Below are 13,361 nucleotides of genomic sequence, written 5' to 3'. Positions count from 1 at the left end.
AACCCCCACTTGTTATACATTTTTATGTTTTGTTCGGGGCCGTAGCTATTATATCGACGGCTACTATAATTAATCTTATATAGGATCATTTGAGAGAAACGGAAGAATAAACGCGACGAATAATTTTACGAGCACTCGCCCTTACTTCGTCAATTAGCTAATCTCATATTAGCTATAGAACACCCACATGTCTCGTCTCTATAGCTTCTCAAAGCTCATGCGTATGATTACGGAGATTTCGGGATCGACATGTGTTCCGGCCACTATTGTTCCGACTTTGATAGGTATTGCGCTGGAGACCCTCGTCCGAGATTAAGAAGTGATCGCTTTTCGTATACTTGATCACTATTTCGCGTGGATCTTGGGGCGCTTCGTCTTATACCCAAGACCTAGATAATGTTGGCTTGTTCAAATTGTTCGATGATTAATCCGGGCTATCCGAGCGCCTGGTATAGAGCCTTGCAGCAGCGTGGAGCTCCTGGCAATACTGGATTATTTTCACAACGGCGGTAAGAAGGGCATCGAATATGTTTCAGCTTTTATAAATGCTGTGTATGTTGCCCTTGGAATCATGCTAGATCTAGGGGGTAATCTAGGTAGAGATGAGAAACGTATGGGACGATATCAGTAGAGTAAGTCACTCACAGAGTGATCGACATGATCAGACTATCAAGATATATGTTGAAATATGCAACTTACCCCTTTGTTTCAGCATAGATGGACCCATCTACGGGTAATCTTTACAAATCCTGGGGTAAAATTCTGGAGTAGCCAGCGAATACCCTCTGGTGGGTGCGTGCTGGGATACTCCGTGTCCAAGTTCCAAGTTGTTTACTATCATTCTCAAGCATAGACACTTAAGGGCGCCCCTTGTAGTGGGCTATGGTCGGGATAAGAAGTTGAAGACGAGTATGTGAACAAGGAGCTCTCGGTTCCTGGCTAATTCGACAAATTAGTTTGGCTTTGGGGGACGTAAAGACACAGTAACAGTATTCAAAGGAGAGTTTCGGGCGTAGAAAGTCTAGAAGACTAATAATTCGCAGAGGACTTGGTGAAGAGTTGAATTTGTCTTCCTCGAGCAACGACTCAGCAAGGAAATCATTCAAATAACGATAAACTATTGTAATATTTCTTACCTCTGGATAGGGGGCAAGCATTGAGGCGAAGCCCCATAGTGCGTTACCAGGTTCGGAGGCTGCCGGATATGGTGCTCGCGCTAGAACATTACATATAACACTCTGAACTATCTATTGCATTTCCAGCACCATGTGACTTCAAAGGAATAACCGTAGAATCTCGGAGATTGTGCGGATGAGCCTCAAGGAATGTGGCGAAGAACGATATAGACTGCTTTGTAGTCCAGATTTAGAACCAAATGGTAGTAGATTAGTTCTCTAGGAATATCGTGAGTTGGATTCGCCATATCGGATCCTGAAGCTTAACGGACACTCTCGCTATTGTAGGCTACTAACTGACTTGAGAGTATCCTGTCTTTCAGACCTACGGATTTTGTGTACGTATGTACATACCTAGGTTGACTTCTTCGTCTCAATACGTTGAAACGTTACCGACACGCTTAACAATCTGGATATTCCCGCTAGAATTGTGATGGGATGATTTATTCGTAGATGAATGTATCAGAAGGAACTAGGATTGTTATGATGACCTTACGGATCGGTAGACGAAGAATAATAGGGCAAATGCGGAAGCTAAAATAATGTGGGCTCTCCTTTTTTTCACGATGGGTAACCTTGGTGACACCGTGAAATTGATGGCGGATACCGACTTTTGGCCTTTCATCGAATTTTGTAAATTACTCCGGCTTCATTGAAACAGGTTTACGATTCGACAATCGCTCATCCGATTGTCGAGATCGTAATTAGTTTAAACAAGGAGTTACTATAGGTGGTATAGTAAGTCAGTCTTCTGCATCCGCGGGTATGCAGCTACACGCAACCTTTTCGGTACATGTAAGACTACACATAAGACCTTGCGCGGGTTAGGTATCACTCGCATTGTAGAATTTGCTGTGATCGTACGATCTAATAGATCTAGCCGAGCATCTGAACATTGGCGTAGAGCCAACGCAAACGGAACCGCGCTCGAGCCTTACTTAATAAGAACGGGGGGACAGTGCCGATTGCTACCGTTTTCCGAAACATAGGGATTGGAGGATTTATTAACCTAATTGTTGAGCGAAGCTTGTGACAGAGTGAAGGTTGAGTTGAGGTCTGGATGTTTCTAAGACATTCATGGTGGGTTGAATACGAGCGATTGAGGGTTATTCGGATTGCCTTAGTCAAATAAAATAACCAATAATCTGTCTATATAGCTAGGTAGTATTGACATGTGTACAGATTCGGATAAGTGGAAGCTATCGTGAATTAAGTGACCGGTGTTAATGGGGAGTGTTTCTGTAGTAGTTTGAAGCCGGTAAGATTGATCGTGGTCGTTGTTGTAGTTGTTATTCCGATAGGCGACGGGAGAAAACGGAGGGGGGAATAAAAAGAATAAGGTACGAAAATACATACATTTATGTACCTTTATACGAAGTACTCAAGTATCTCGTCTACTTAGGTACATCAATTCAGTGAGTGATGGATGCTGCATGTGGGTAAAAGCCACAAGTGCCACAACCTCCAATCGATTTTATGCTTAATGTGGCACAAGAATGACAAGACTTGTCTGTGTCCCGGAGCAAACTCAACGGTTTAAGTGGGGGATCGGCGAGGCTGCGAGATTTGGAGATTTTTGATTAGATAGAGGGATCATCCAATGAAAAGCCAAAGAAATGGAGTTTGTCGAATTACAGTGGGTTGTGGCGCCTAGAATCCATTAACTCGCTCTTTATAAAAGGAGGGAAGCGAAGGTCATACGATATTTTCCAGGTCAGCCTTGCGAATGGTCTGATCTTAGCCCATTTCACCCCACATGACGCGTGATTCTAGGCCTCCCCCCTTGAAGAGATACTTTTTGAGGAGCAAAAGTCAGGCCACCTTGTTGGCGCTCCGATGCACCGATGACTACGCTTTTCGCCTTTTTTTCCAGTCAGGGCTGTAACGAAATTTGCAACCCGGACAAATCCCATAGAGCCGTAGAGCATTCGCTGCGCCCATCAGCCCATAATGTCCAAATCGATGGACGCAATCGACGTTTTCGGTACCCAAAGTACCTTCAGGGGTACATCATTTGCCCGCTTTGCTTGGAATTGTCTTGATTTATCTTATTTTTTTATTGTGTTATTCCCAATCGAGTATAATTTTCTTACATTTTGCTACAGTATCACAAGAATTTACCTACCCAATCCGGTAGGGATTTTTCTCGGAGCATCGTTACAAGACCATACGAGCTACGTTGAAAGTTCAAAGGATGGTTTAAAAAGAAGTATCCGTCTCGATGTGATGCAATGCGATGCCATGCGAAAGCGATGCGAAGCTAAGCTGATGATGGTTACGATGATGCCGCGGCGACGTACCGTGGGACAAAGGAACCGGGACCCTTAACTCCTTAGTATATCGGGATCGCCCTTGGGGTCCATTAGGAGGGTCCCCCGGCTCTTAGGTCCCGGCTTGGATTATTTTTTACGACTTTTTAACATAGTAGGTATCTGAGCGTCTCCGTCGCTCTGCAGCGTCAGGCCATTTACTCTGGATTGTATCGTTGTACCCTTGCATCGTCGGGCGGTCTCGGCCACGGTTCGTGGTATCTAATTCTTATTCTTTAATGGCCGAAATCTCGAATTCCCATTCCTGTTCCATGCTCCATCCCAATCAACTAGATAAACTACCTAACCACCAACCGAACTAGTTAACTCGCCTTTTCTATCGTTCGTTTCCTTCGTCTTCATCGTTTGATCATTTATCAGCATCACCACCATCGTGGCATTATTTTGCGATATTGGTGATATCATATCTTTCCATCCACCATACCTTAGGCTCATCTAGTCTAAGACCCCTACATATCATCTATACTATACACTACCGTATACATTCCACTATACATTATACATTATACTCCTTATCATAGCCGAGTATTAGTGAGTGTGTGTAGAGTGAAGCCACTTTTACCTCCCAGAGCTGCCATACTCAGCAAGCCACACACACCATACCACCCCCCATCACATCCGGACTTACATACTCACATCACGCATACATCCCCGGCCCAAGGTTACCTAACTACGCAACTTGTGTACTACGACGCACAGTAACGGACGTGGCAATTTTTTATCGTCCCCTTCTATAACCTGAATTCCGGATTCTATCATCCATCTTTTTCAGCCGAGCCTGGACTTCGCCGATAGCGCCTACATCACCTTACAAAGGCCTTAGCTTACCGACGACCATCCCGTACCGGGACACATCCCCTCTTATTTTCAGATACCATAGCAATCAAGGCATAGTGTCACCAAATATCTGCTGGTGACCCTTGAATTGTTGTGGGATTCGTCATGGACGCAGGTGTTATGCAGGACATCGACGTTTATCCTGCTGGTAACGACAAGGTATGCTATTGCAAGATCCAGATCGATACCACCTTGCCCGGATCTTAAAGACCCTAACGTTCCCCAGACTTTCGAGACATTCTTCGATCAATCCACAGATTACTCTCAGAATCTATCATCTATCAGCTTCTGGGACGAACTTGACAGGTCTGCCGAATCAAGTGTAGTAAACTCAGTCCCAACATCGGGCTCGCACCAGACACCTAGTACCGCTGCAGACTCACCGGCATCAACTACATCTCAAAACCTTTCCAACATCTCTCACAAGCACAAGCTTGCCAGACAAGACCTACCTAAGAAGCGCCAGTGCTCTGAGATTAGAAAATCCAGATTTGCTGAGGACCCCTCTACCCTCGACTGCTCTGACTATTGGCTTCGCTTCGATAGCGACAACGAGAGCGAACAGATATTTGCCGACACTCGGGAAAGCAAACCCGTAAGTATATAATACCCTTTCTTATCTATCTGCGATATAAGGGGTTGTGCTAATTGCCCGTTGCGAGATAAAGACTAGATCTCCAACTCTAGCTCAACCTCATCCACGATCAAGGATAGTCGGGAGACCCGGCAATAGTTTCAAAGTGGCTTATCCGCCGTCGTCAACTGCCGATCTGATCGACGATAGCGCTCTTGACCACGCGCTGTCGGACGAAGACGACCTCTTCTCTATGGCCCTAGCTGATCAACTCAGCAAGACCGACTCTGCTCCCGTGCCTTCTGACATACCACCTCGAGAAAGACTTTACTCAACCCCTCTCAGCTGGGAGCAACCTCAACCTGGTTTCCGTATGGACTATGTGAACGTGAACCCCCCTTTTAACGACCCAGAGCGTCAAAGACTACTCGCAATTGCTATGGGAACTGGTCAAGTACTACAGCAACAGACTGCCACAAGACAAGCGCCCGGAATGGACTTCAGGTTCGAAATTAACCAAAGCCCGACAACTATGAGCGACAGCAAAAGCAACACACCAGAACCTAGAGTAAAACCCGCCGTTACAAGACCTCAAGCACCCTCGCGTACGAATTCGACCGATGCTATGGAGAAAGCCAAGGAGAAGCCCAGAAATAGCGATCGAGCTGCGCACAATGATATTGAACGAAAATATCGTACCAATCTCAAGGACAAGATCGCTGAACTACGGGACGCTATTCCATCTCTCCGCGCGATACCCGAAGATGGCGATGAGAACGACAACGCAAGCACTTCGCGAACAGCCCCTAAAGTAAGCAAGGTATGTCCAAGTGGAATCTCAATTGGTTGAGGATATACAACTAATAGGTCTAAAGGGCACCGTCTTGACCAAGGCTACGGAGTACATTCACCAACTCGAGAGGAGAAACCGATCAATGGCGCAAAAGAACGAGGAACTTGCTCGTCGACTACACGCTTTCGAACAGTTGGTTGGTGCTGCACCGGCACCAAATTGGGCACCACAGGGATATGGTGCTTCCGTCTTTAACCCTCGCGCCTTTTCGTAGGCAACTTCACACCTTCACTCTCAAATACTTGTCACCAGTCATCAATCACCACTCACCCTTCATACGAATCCTCGAAGATTACGACAACATTAAGCTATTCACAAAAACGATGATCTATAATGACGATACATGAATGCCTTGTTTCAACGATGATACCCAACATTCGCAACCCAACCTGAATAAGTCTGGGCTTGGTTCTCAGAAAGTTTTGCATCATACCACAAAATTATCAGCAACAACATACGAATACAGACATAATCCAGCTGGCTTCTGAGTCACCTTTACCTATTATCACCTTATCTACAACCGTATATATATACCAACTATTGTATAAAAGACAATCGGAGTCTGGTACAATTATGGATGGGTTGCATTTGTTGGGCGTTCTACAAAACGGAGTTATCTAAATTATCTAAGAGGATAAACATCTGGGCATATACAAATGGATTTTTACACTGGGGACAATGTCACTCAGACGGATTTATGGCGTTCATTGGTTTCTGGGGGGTTATAGCCTTTCTGAGGACTGTTAGGTATATTCTACGGTTCATCATTGGGAAATGGGATTTTGTTTTTCTCGTTACTGTTTACTCCAAAAGGATGTATCCAAAGGGAACTCCTGAGATGAGCGGCGAAAATGGCTTTTTGGAATTTACAAATTTTATTACGATGATACCTACCTATCTCTTCTATTCCGCAAGGGACACAGCACTTGCTAAATGAATCCTCCATATTAATAATAGATTCCAGCCAACGGCTGAAACCTTTCTGCGCGCAGACCTTGTTTCTGTATCTCACATCAGATTTGAGTGAATATTTTGAACCCTGCTTCCATCGTATGATTTCCCTTGGCAGTTAGGCGCGCGGGGATTATAGAATTTTGGCTGACGGAAAGGATTGAAACACGATGCTACTCAGTATCCGTATGGTTAATGCGTAAGTGTCTCATCAATCAGCTAATCCGACAACGTTGGGACAAATGTCGGCGGAAAAATTCTCATGAGTGTGGTGTATGAGATTGGGCTCATGAATGGCGGTCGACGAATGTGGCTCCTTTTCGTTAGGCTAAAAGATGGTTCGCTAGTAGGCACGGCGAGGGCGAGCAGGAAATTTATACGGAATTGACACTTTGATCACCAAATTAACTTCGATGCATATTTTAATATCCAATTGTTTGATCGTGCAATAAACTGTACGAATGAGGTACCTTCTAGTACCTAATGTCATCATACTCCTAGACATTTTATTCTATCGAGTAACTCCGTAGAGACTCTCTAGTATGGACCTTATCCGGCAGAAATATTACTCAACTTCAAAGACCCTGATACGCTTTTAACTCCTCAACGCTTCGATATCCTCGACCTCTTTCACAGCTTCTGTAGTCAAGATCAGAGGATTATCATCGCCCACACACACGCTATCCTCAATGCGAATACCCAACCCGCGGAAAGCTTTAGGCCACCTCTCATCATCGGGCACATAAATACCAGGCTCAATAGTGATGCAATGGCCCTCTTTGAGGAGCACATTCCTCGGGTAGCCGGGCACGTCGTGTACATCGAGCCCAACATGGTGTCCTACGTGATGTGGGAATAGTACACTCATCGCGTCCCCACTTACATCGAAACCAAGCCCTTGTAATTGATCCCGCAGCGCGTTCTCCGTGATCTGGTGTAGTTTATCCAGCGTGACATTAGTACTAGCCCGACACAACGACACAGAAGAACGTTGCGCTTTAAGCACCGCCGTATACAAATCCCGCTGCGCCGGCGTAAACCGTCCGGATACCGGCCACGTGCGCGATATATCCGTAATATACGTCCCATACTCACCCCCCGCATCCACAAGTACGAATTCCGAATCATTTAATATCCCATTATTAAGTACGTAGTGTATAAGCAACGCTTTAGGACCTCCTGCTACTACCGGGATATACGCGGAGCCGTCGAGTCCGGAGAGTTGGTATTGGTACTCGAGGAAGGTGGCGAGGTCTTTTTCGTATTTCCAAGGCCGTCGCATGGCTTCTGTTAACGCGCGGCCGGAGGCTTGGCCTGCGCGGCGCATGTTGGATATTTCGGCGGGGGATTTTATGGCGCGGAGGACGTTGATGTGTGGTTTCAAAGGGGATGTTCGGACGTCTGAGACTGCAGTGCGCAGGAGACTGCCGAGTTTTGTTGGTGTGCCGGAGTAGGAGAGTTCGGCGTCTGTGAATATTGTTTTTACACCTTTAAGCGCGTTCGTGAGGAGCAGTTCGACTTTTCCGATGTCTCCTGCTTCATCTGCGTTCCACACATCCCGCGCAGCGTCTACGCCGCTCCAGGGGCCGTTCCATTGCTCGGCTTTGGGGTTCTTCGGGCGGCAGTAGAGATGGAATGTGTAGTCACCGAGTTCGTCGCCGGTGCGTTGGAGGACTGCGAGGGAGTCTGGCTCAGAGAAACCGGTTAGGTAGAGGAAATTCGATTCTTGTCGGAAGGCGTGGAACACAGCGCCTGAGCGGTATTTGAGCGTTGCGGAAGGGAGGAGGACGGCGGAGTTTGGTGGGAGGGAATGGCAGAGGGCTGCGCGGCGTTCGTGATATTCTTGGGCGGAAATACCGGGTGTGAGTTCACCTGGTGCGAGGAGGTGTGGGTGTGTCTCGTGGACTGGTTGGCCGAAGAGGAGGTTGGAGGCGGAAACGGTTGAGTAGGATCGTGTGGGTTTTGAATTACGGGTGAGGAGGCCCTTGTAATGTGGTGACCGTTTTAATGGTATAGAGGATGAGGATGGCGAGGTTGATAAATGTCGTGCTAATTGAGGAGAGCATGGCTTAGTGTAGGAGGTGAGATGTCTCTCGAGGTGCCATAGTGGCAGTTGACGAAGCTTCATATCTGGAGATCCGATTCAACCAATTGCATCACCGAATTGCTTCCCGCATTACCGAAAAGGGTAATGCGCAGTTTATTAAAGTTCAATTATAATTGTTCCTGCACAAGTAGGAAAGTTTAGGAAAGAATTGGTTCCCTCAATGTACCTAGTCTAAGAAGTTATAGGCTGATATTCTGGTGAGCTTATCCCAGTATTTTTGACGTTGTACATCGGAGGATTGAGGGCACCTTCTCATTGCCCAATTGACCGAACTTTATTTTTTCTTTTTGCTGATTGATTACCTAAAATACTGGTGTAGGTGGGGGTAAATAGTGCAATTGGGCGGAATCAGTCAGCGGTTGCTGTGCACCATTGATAGTGGGGGCTGGGAGGTGATGTCAAGCGGTCCGTGCACTAGCTTTGTTGTTGACGGGAAATTGTTAGTGCTAGCGTAGTCTTACCGGGTCACGCCTCAAAAGCTTTAGTTACTGTGATTTTCTATTATTTGCCCACCACCGAGTAAGAAGCTCCCAACCTACCACTCACCTTTCACGCCTTTACACGTCCAGCTTCGGGGTCATTCTCGCGTCTTTTGAGTCACTAAACTCATCTATCACATTAATTATTCTTCAATTGACTTTGGATGTTCCCCCGAAGTCACGTATTTGGTCGTGTCAGCCCTTGAAATTCAGCGTGTTGTGCCACGGTTCGTCGCGTGCCAACTCTGAGGATTCGGAGTGACAAAGGCACCACTTCCTCAAAGCAACTTCAATCCGACAATAGCATCTTTGTCTTCTTGCTGGCCCCGGACCCTATAATACTTCCCGCCGTCACCGATCACGTCACATTGGCATCCCCAAACAACAATTACATTTGTTGATGAACATACACATTTGACCATTAATACCTCTCTTCCCCCCTCTCATCCATTCAACATATGGTAGTTCGGCATTTATATGGCAGCCATATCCTTATCACCGACTCCTGTTCCTCTTTCCAATATGTCTGGTCGACGAATTCCTCTATCATCAAACCAAAATGTGGCCAATTCTCCCATGCGAAGCTCTGCCCTTGCCAAGCACAAACGCCCTTCAGCTCAGGTGCAACGAGAGGAGCAATATGGCCAACCGCCCCCAGCCAAGAGGCAGGTCATTGAGAGTGGTAGTCAACGCCTATTGAAATCTCCCTCGCATCAGCAACGCAGTTCTAGGAGCCAGATTCCTATCCAGACACGCCGTAATGCAAACAGTTACGAGAACAAGTTGGCGAGAGAAAGATCGGGTCAGCATCACCATCACCAGCAACCTGTATCTGCCACTCCCGAGTACACCGAGAAGGACATGCAAGAGATTCTGAATTGGCAAAAGCATCACCGAAACAGGTTCCCCAAGCTACTGTTTTATTTTGACAAGGTCCCCAATGACGCCCACAAGAAATTGACTAAGCAAATCGCCGCTCTGGGTGGTGTAAGTATATCATAATTCGATTCTAGTTTATTTCGGCTGCTAATATTAACCTCGTATAGCACGAAGCGGCCTTTTTCTCTATCGATATTACACACATCATAACCACCCGTCCAATCCCCCTTCCTCTGGACCACCGAGATGAGGAAAGCAATGCCGCCGAGAAGCATGCCGAGGCCATGCATGAAGAGGAACGGGGGCATGATCATGAAGAGGTGAAGACCATTAATCCATCGCTACTAACTCGGCTATCCGAGGCTTCTACAAAACGAAGGGTCCTTGATGGAGATATTCGATCCCGAAAAACGTCGTATACTCAAGTTGAGTCCCTAAACCAGCCGAAGCGCAACACAGACGTCCTCAATCGTGCAAGAGAAATGGGGAAGAAGATCTGGTCGCTAGACAAGTTGCAGCGTATGGTAACTCTACTTCTGGAGACAGATCCTTACGTCAGTGCTGAGATGGCGCGTGGAGCGTGGAAATCGAGAGAGGTCGAACCTCGAACCACGGAGGATCGTAATCTCCTACATCTTCTGCATAACGAACGAGTCAACGGACCGTCCGATCGAGATCCCACCGTCAACGAGAAGGAGTTGCATTATTTTAAGGGCCCGTACATATATGTATACGATATGGAAGAGAAGCAGAAGCCGATTATGGTCAGAGAATATAAAAAGGTGGCCGAGAAAGGAAAGGGCGACTGGCCACAGTTCCGTACTGCTGCACTGGGCCGCTGCCCTTTCGTTGAGGAATATGATCTGAGAGAATCTCGGCCTCCACCTAGACCAAGGACTCAGACGAGGGCTGCCGGCGAGGCTAAACCCATTCTCCAGCCTCCGAAGATGGAGCCGCCGAGACCTGTAACAGGAAAGCGATCATTGGGTGAAATGGAACGAGGTCACTCTCGTGGTTCTAGTGTTGCCTCGATTGAACTGTCCAACCCGCCCAAATTACCTCTTGGGCAAATTACGGAAGGTCGCGTCAATGCATTCACGGGTCGTCCGGCTGGCCGTCTCTTTGGCGGAGAACCCGTTGCGTCCGGCGTACAGCCATCGAATGTAACCTCGGCGATTCGATCACAGATGGTTTCTTCAACTGCCACGACTCCGGGTCTCATTACTGGTTTGAGCAAGGAAGTTCATGGTCTCCAACGTCAGGTCTTGAAGCGCAATAGCACTGCCACCTCCCAGGACATGAGCTCTCGTCGTAATGCTGAAATAGGCGCCCGAGATGAGATGCCGGCAAAGAGTTCTTTTGCAATGCTTAGAACCTCAAGCCGCAAGCTAAACTTTGGTGATGAGAGTACGGCTGAGAAGGCCAAGCTCGCACCACGAGCCGAGAAGCGAGAGGCGGCTCCACCGAAGAAAACTGAACTTAAACCTGGCTATTGTGAAAACTGTGCCGAGAAATATGCTGACTTTGATGAGGTATGTTACGCTTTCCTGATTTAAATCTCCCTTTTGTTCAATTGACTAATGATTCATGTAGCATATCGTCTCCAAGAAGCATCGCAAATTTGCTGATGATGATGAGAACTGGGTCGATCTGGATGATCTACTCTCTCAGCTCGAGCGCAAAGTCAAGCACAAGTATGCCGCCTGGCCCTCATCCCCTTCGGAATGGCTACCACCTTCCGAAGAGCAGGAAAAGATCTTCTAATTCCTTACGGTACCAATCGACTTTCGCAACGGATTTATATCCGTCTTCCATCCCCCACTCGTCCACACGCCACCAAGAACACAGCTTCTTTCAACCGTCCATATTTCTAATTTCTCGTCCATCCTGTCTAAGACATTCGCTGCGCGATTATACCCATTTACGTTGCACACTTCGGCTTTTGAAGTAATACATGCGTGGCTGAAGCGGATCAACATGAGGCGTCTTTCCTAGAAAGGTTGAACGGAAAGGCATAAAACTGCATGGCATGGAGTCCTGGTATTTGATTCTACTTCTCGCATCTGGTCCATCACATTGGTCTCATGCATCGTTGGCGAAAGGTGTTTTATAATTTTCTCTTCTGCTAATTTTTGTTTTGATCCATCTCGGTTGGCTTGGCAGTTGAGGGGCATTCGGTTTGCGTGACTTTTAAGGAGTTAGAGGAAGACCATGGATGGTACTTTCAAGCAACCCGACTCTGATTAATTGACTCGGTTAAGCACGACAGCATTCGACACTAACGAGCGATGGCATAGATATATGTTCGCCACGTCTTGTATGTATGAGTAGTACCCTACGCAAAAAGGAAATATATGCAAATAAGGACTCAAGATCATTGTTCTATAGTATCTTTTACGTGATAGCATTCGATCATGGCTTCTAAATCCCTTTAGATTGCAATTAGAATCCCCAAGATCACTTAATTTTGTACCTAAGTTCAATAGCCCAAGCTTCTTGAGTGTGAACGTCTACAAACTTGTGTGTGTTTTTTGCCGCATCGAGGTGAGCGGCTTACTCATCCCCGGTGTTTACCCCTATTTCCATGTTGAGGACTATCTGCTCGACCAATATCCCCACCAACTTCATAGTCTGAATGCTGTAAATTCGTTCCGTGCTGCTTTGTTAGACTCGCGGCTCCACTCTAGAAATTTGACGATGTGAACTTAGGGTTGTTCAGCAAACGGAGCCAACTAGGACGACACAAATAACGCTAACAAAAATAGAGCGTATATACCAAATTTGAATGGATATTTTTCATCCAACGACATTCTAGAGCAAGCATGATCCGAATTGGTGTAGTGGCTAACATTTGGTGCTCTCATTTCATGGTCTGACAAGAGACCTTGAGTGATCCGCCAAGCCCGGGGTTCGATTCCCCGATTCGGAGTCTTTTTTTTTTCTTTTTTTTTTCTCTCTATCTTCCGCCCACTACCACCCACCCGGTTACCATTACTACTACTTGGGGCTGACTTTGGGGGATATGACGCCCGCAAGAGGATATACTGCCCCATAGGGACGCAGTAGCGTCACCATCGTACCCCTATTCATACTCAATGTCATGCAAGCAACTGTCGTCCATTGTCTGTTCATAGCCGATTAATAGCTGCCGATATCTCGGGACCGAACGGCTCTTA

General features: G+C 46.7%; 3 protein-coding genes and 1 non-coding gene across 4 annotated transcripts; 3 read left to right on the top strand and 1 right to left on the bottom strand.

The window, feature by feature from the left end:
- The first annotated feature begins 3,975 nt into the window (after nucleotides 1–3,975).
- On the top strand, nucleotides 3,976–6,165 carry F4822DRAFT_289420 (HLH-domain-containing protein). Its single transcript, XM_051454991.1, has 4 exons — nucleotides 3,976–4,501; nucleotides 4,569–4,937; nucleotides 5,011–5,736; nucleotides 5,792–6,165. The coding sequence occupies exons 1-4, from the start codon at nucleotides 4,448–4,450 to the stop codon at nucleotides 5,981–5,983; spliced, it is 1,341 nt and encodes a 446-aa protein (XP_051313421.1). The 5' UTR covers nucleotides 3,976–4,447; the 3' UTR covers nucleotides 5,984–6,165.
- Nucleotides 6,166–7,127: 962 nt separating this feature from the next.
- F4822DRAFT_407200 (aminopeptidase-like protein) lies at nucleotides 7,128–9,138 on the bottom strand. The gene has a single exon (XM_051458467.1). The coding sequence runs from the start codon at nucleotides 8,846–8,848 to the stop codon at nucleotides 7,316–7,318; it is 1,533 nt and encodes a 510-aa protein (XP_051313420.1). The 5' UTR covers nucleotides 8,849–9,138; the 3' UTR covers nucleotides 7,128–7,315.
- Nucleotides 9,139–9,676: 538 nt separating this feature from the next.
- On the top strand, nucleotides 9,677–12,063 carry F4822DRAFT_289410 (Dfp1/Him1, central region-domain-containing protein). The gene is made up of 3 exons (XM_051454990.1): nucleotides 9,677–10,293; nucleotides 10,353–11,717; nucleotides 11,779–12,063. Exons 1-3 carry the CDS (start codon nucleotides 9,784–9,786, stop codon nucleotides 11,947–11,949), a joined length of 2,046 nt encoding a protein of 681 aa, XP_051313419.1. The 5' UTR covers nucleotides 9,677–9,783; the 3' UTR covers nucleotides 11,950–12,063.
- A 948-nt stretch (nucleotides 12,064–13,011) lies between these two features.
- Nucleotides 13,012–13,114, top strand: F4822DRAFT_t84. The gene has a single exon. It is a non-coding gene; the product is annotated as a tRNA-Glu (tRNA).
- The last annotated feature ends 247 nt before the right edge of the window (nucleotides 13,115–13,361 follow it).

Source organism: Hypoxylon trugodes, assembly GCF_022578975.1.
Source record: "Hypoxylon trugodes strain CBS 135444 unplaced genomic scaffold F4822scaffold_6, whole genome shotgun sequence".
Classification (NCBI taxonomy): domain Eukaryota; kingdom Fungi; phylum Ascomycota; class Sordariomycetes; order Xylariales; family Hypoxylaceae; genus Hypoxylon; species Hypoxylon trugodes.
Note: the sequence above shows the minus strand (reverse complement) of the source record. Positions and strands in the feature narration are given on the sequence as shown.

Bases quoted from the DNA above. Each gene is read 5' to 3' on its own strand.
- F4822DRAFT_289420 (XM_051454991.1), top strand. From the start codon at position 4,448: ATGGACGCAGGTGTTATGCAGGACATCGACGTTTATCCTGCTGGTAAC. The intron at 4,938-5,010 runs GTAAGTATATAA...TGCGAGATAAAG, and splicing joins ACACTCGGGAAAGCAAACCC to ACTAGATCTCCAACTCTAGC. The intron at 5,737-5,791 runs GTATGTCCAAGT...ATAGGTCTAAAG, and splicing joins CAGCCCCTAAAGTAAGCAAG to GGCACCGTCTTGACCAAGGC.
- F4822DRAFT_407200 (XM_051458467.1), bottom strand. From the start codon at position 8,848: ATGAAGCTTCGTCAACTGCCACTATGGCACCTCGAGAGACATCTCACC.
- F4822DRAFT_289410 (XM_051454990.1), top strand. From the start codon at position 9,784: ATGGCAGCCATATCCTTATCACCGACTCCTGTTCCTCTTTCCAATATG. The intron at 10,294-10,352 runs GTAAGTATATCA...AACCTCGTATAG, and splicing joins AAATCGCCGCTCTGGGTGGT to CACGAAGCGGCCTTTTTCTC. The intron at 11,718-11,778 runs GTATGTTACGCT...TGATTCATGTAG, and splicing joins AATATGCTGACTTTGATGAG to CATATCGTCTCCAAGAAGCA.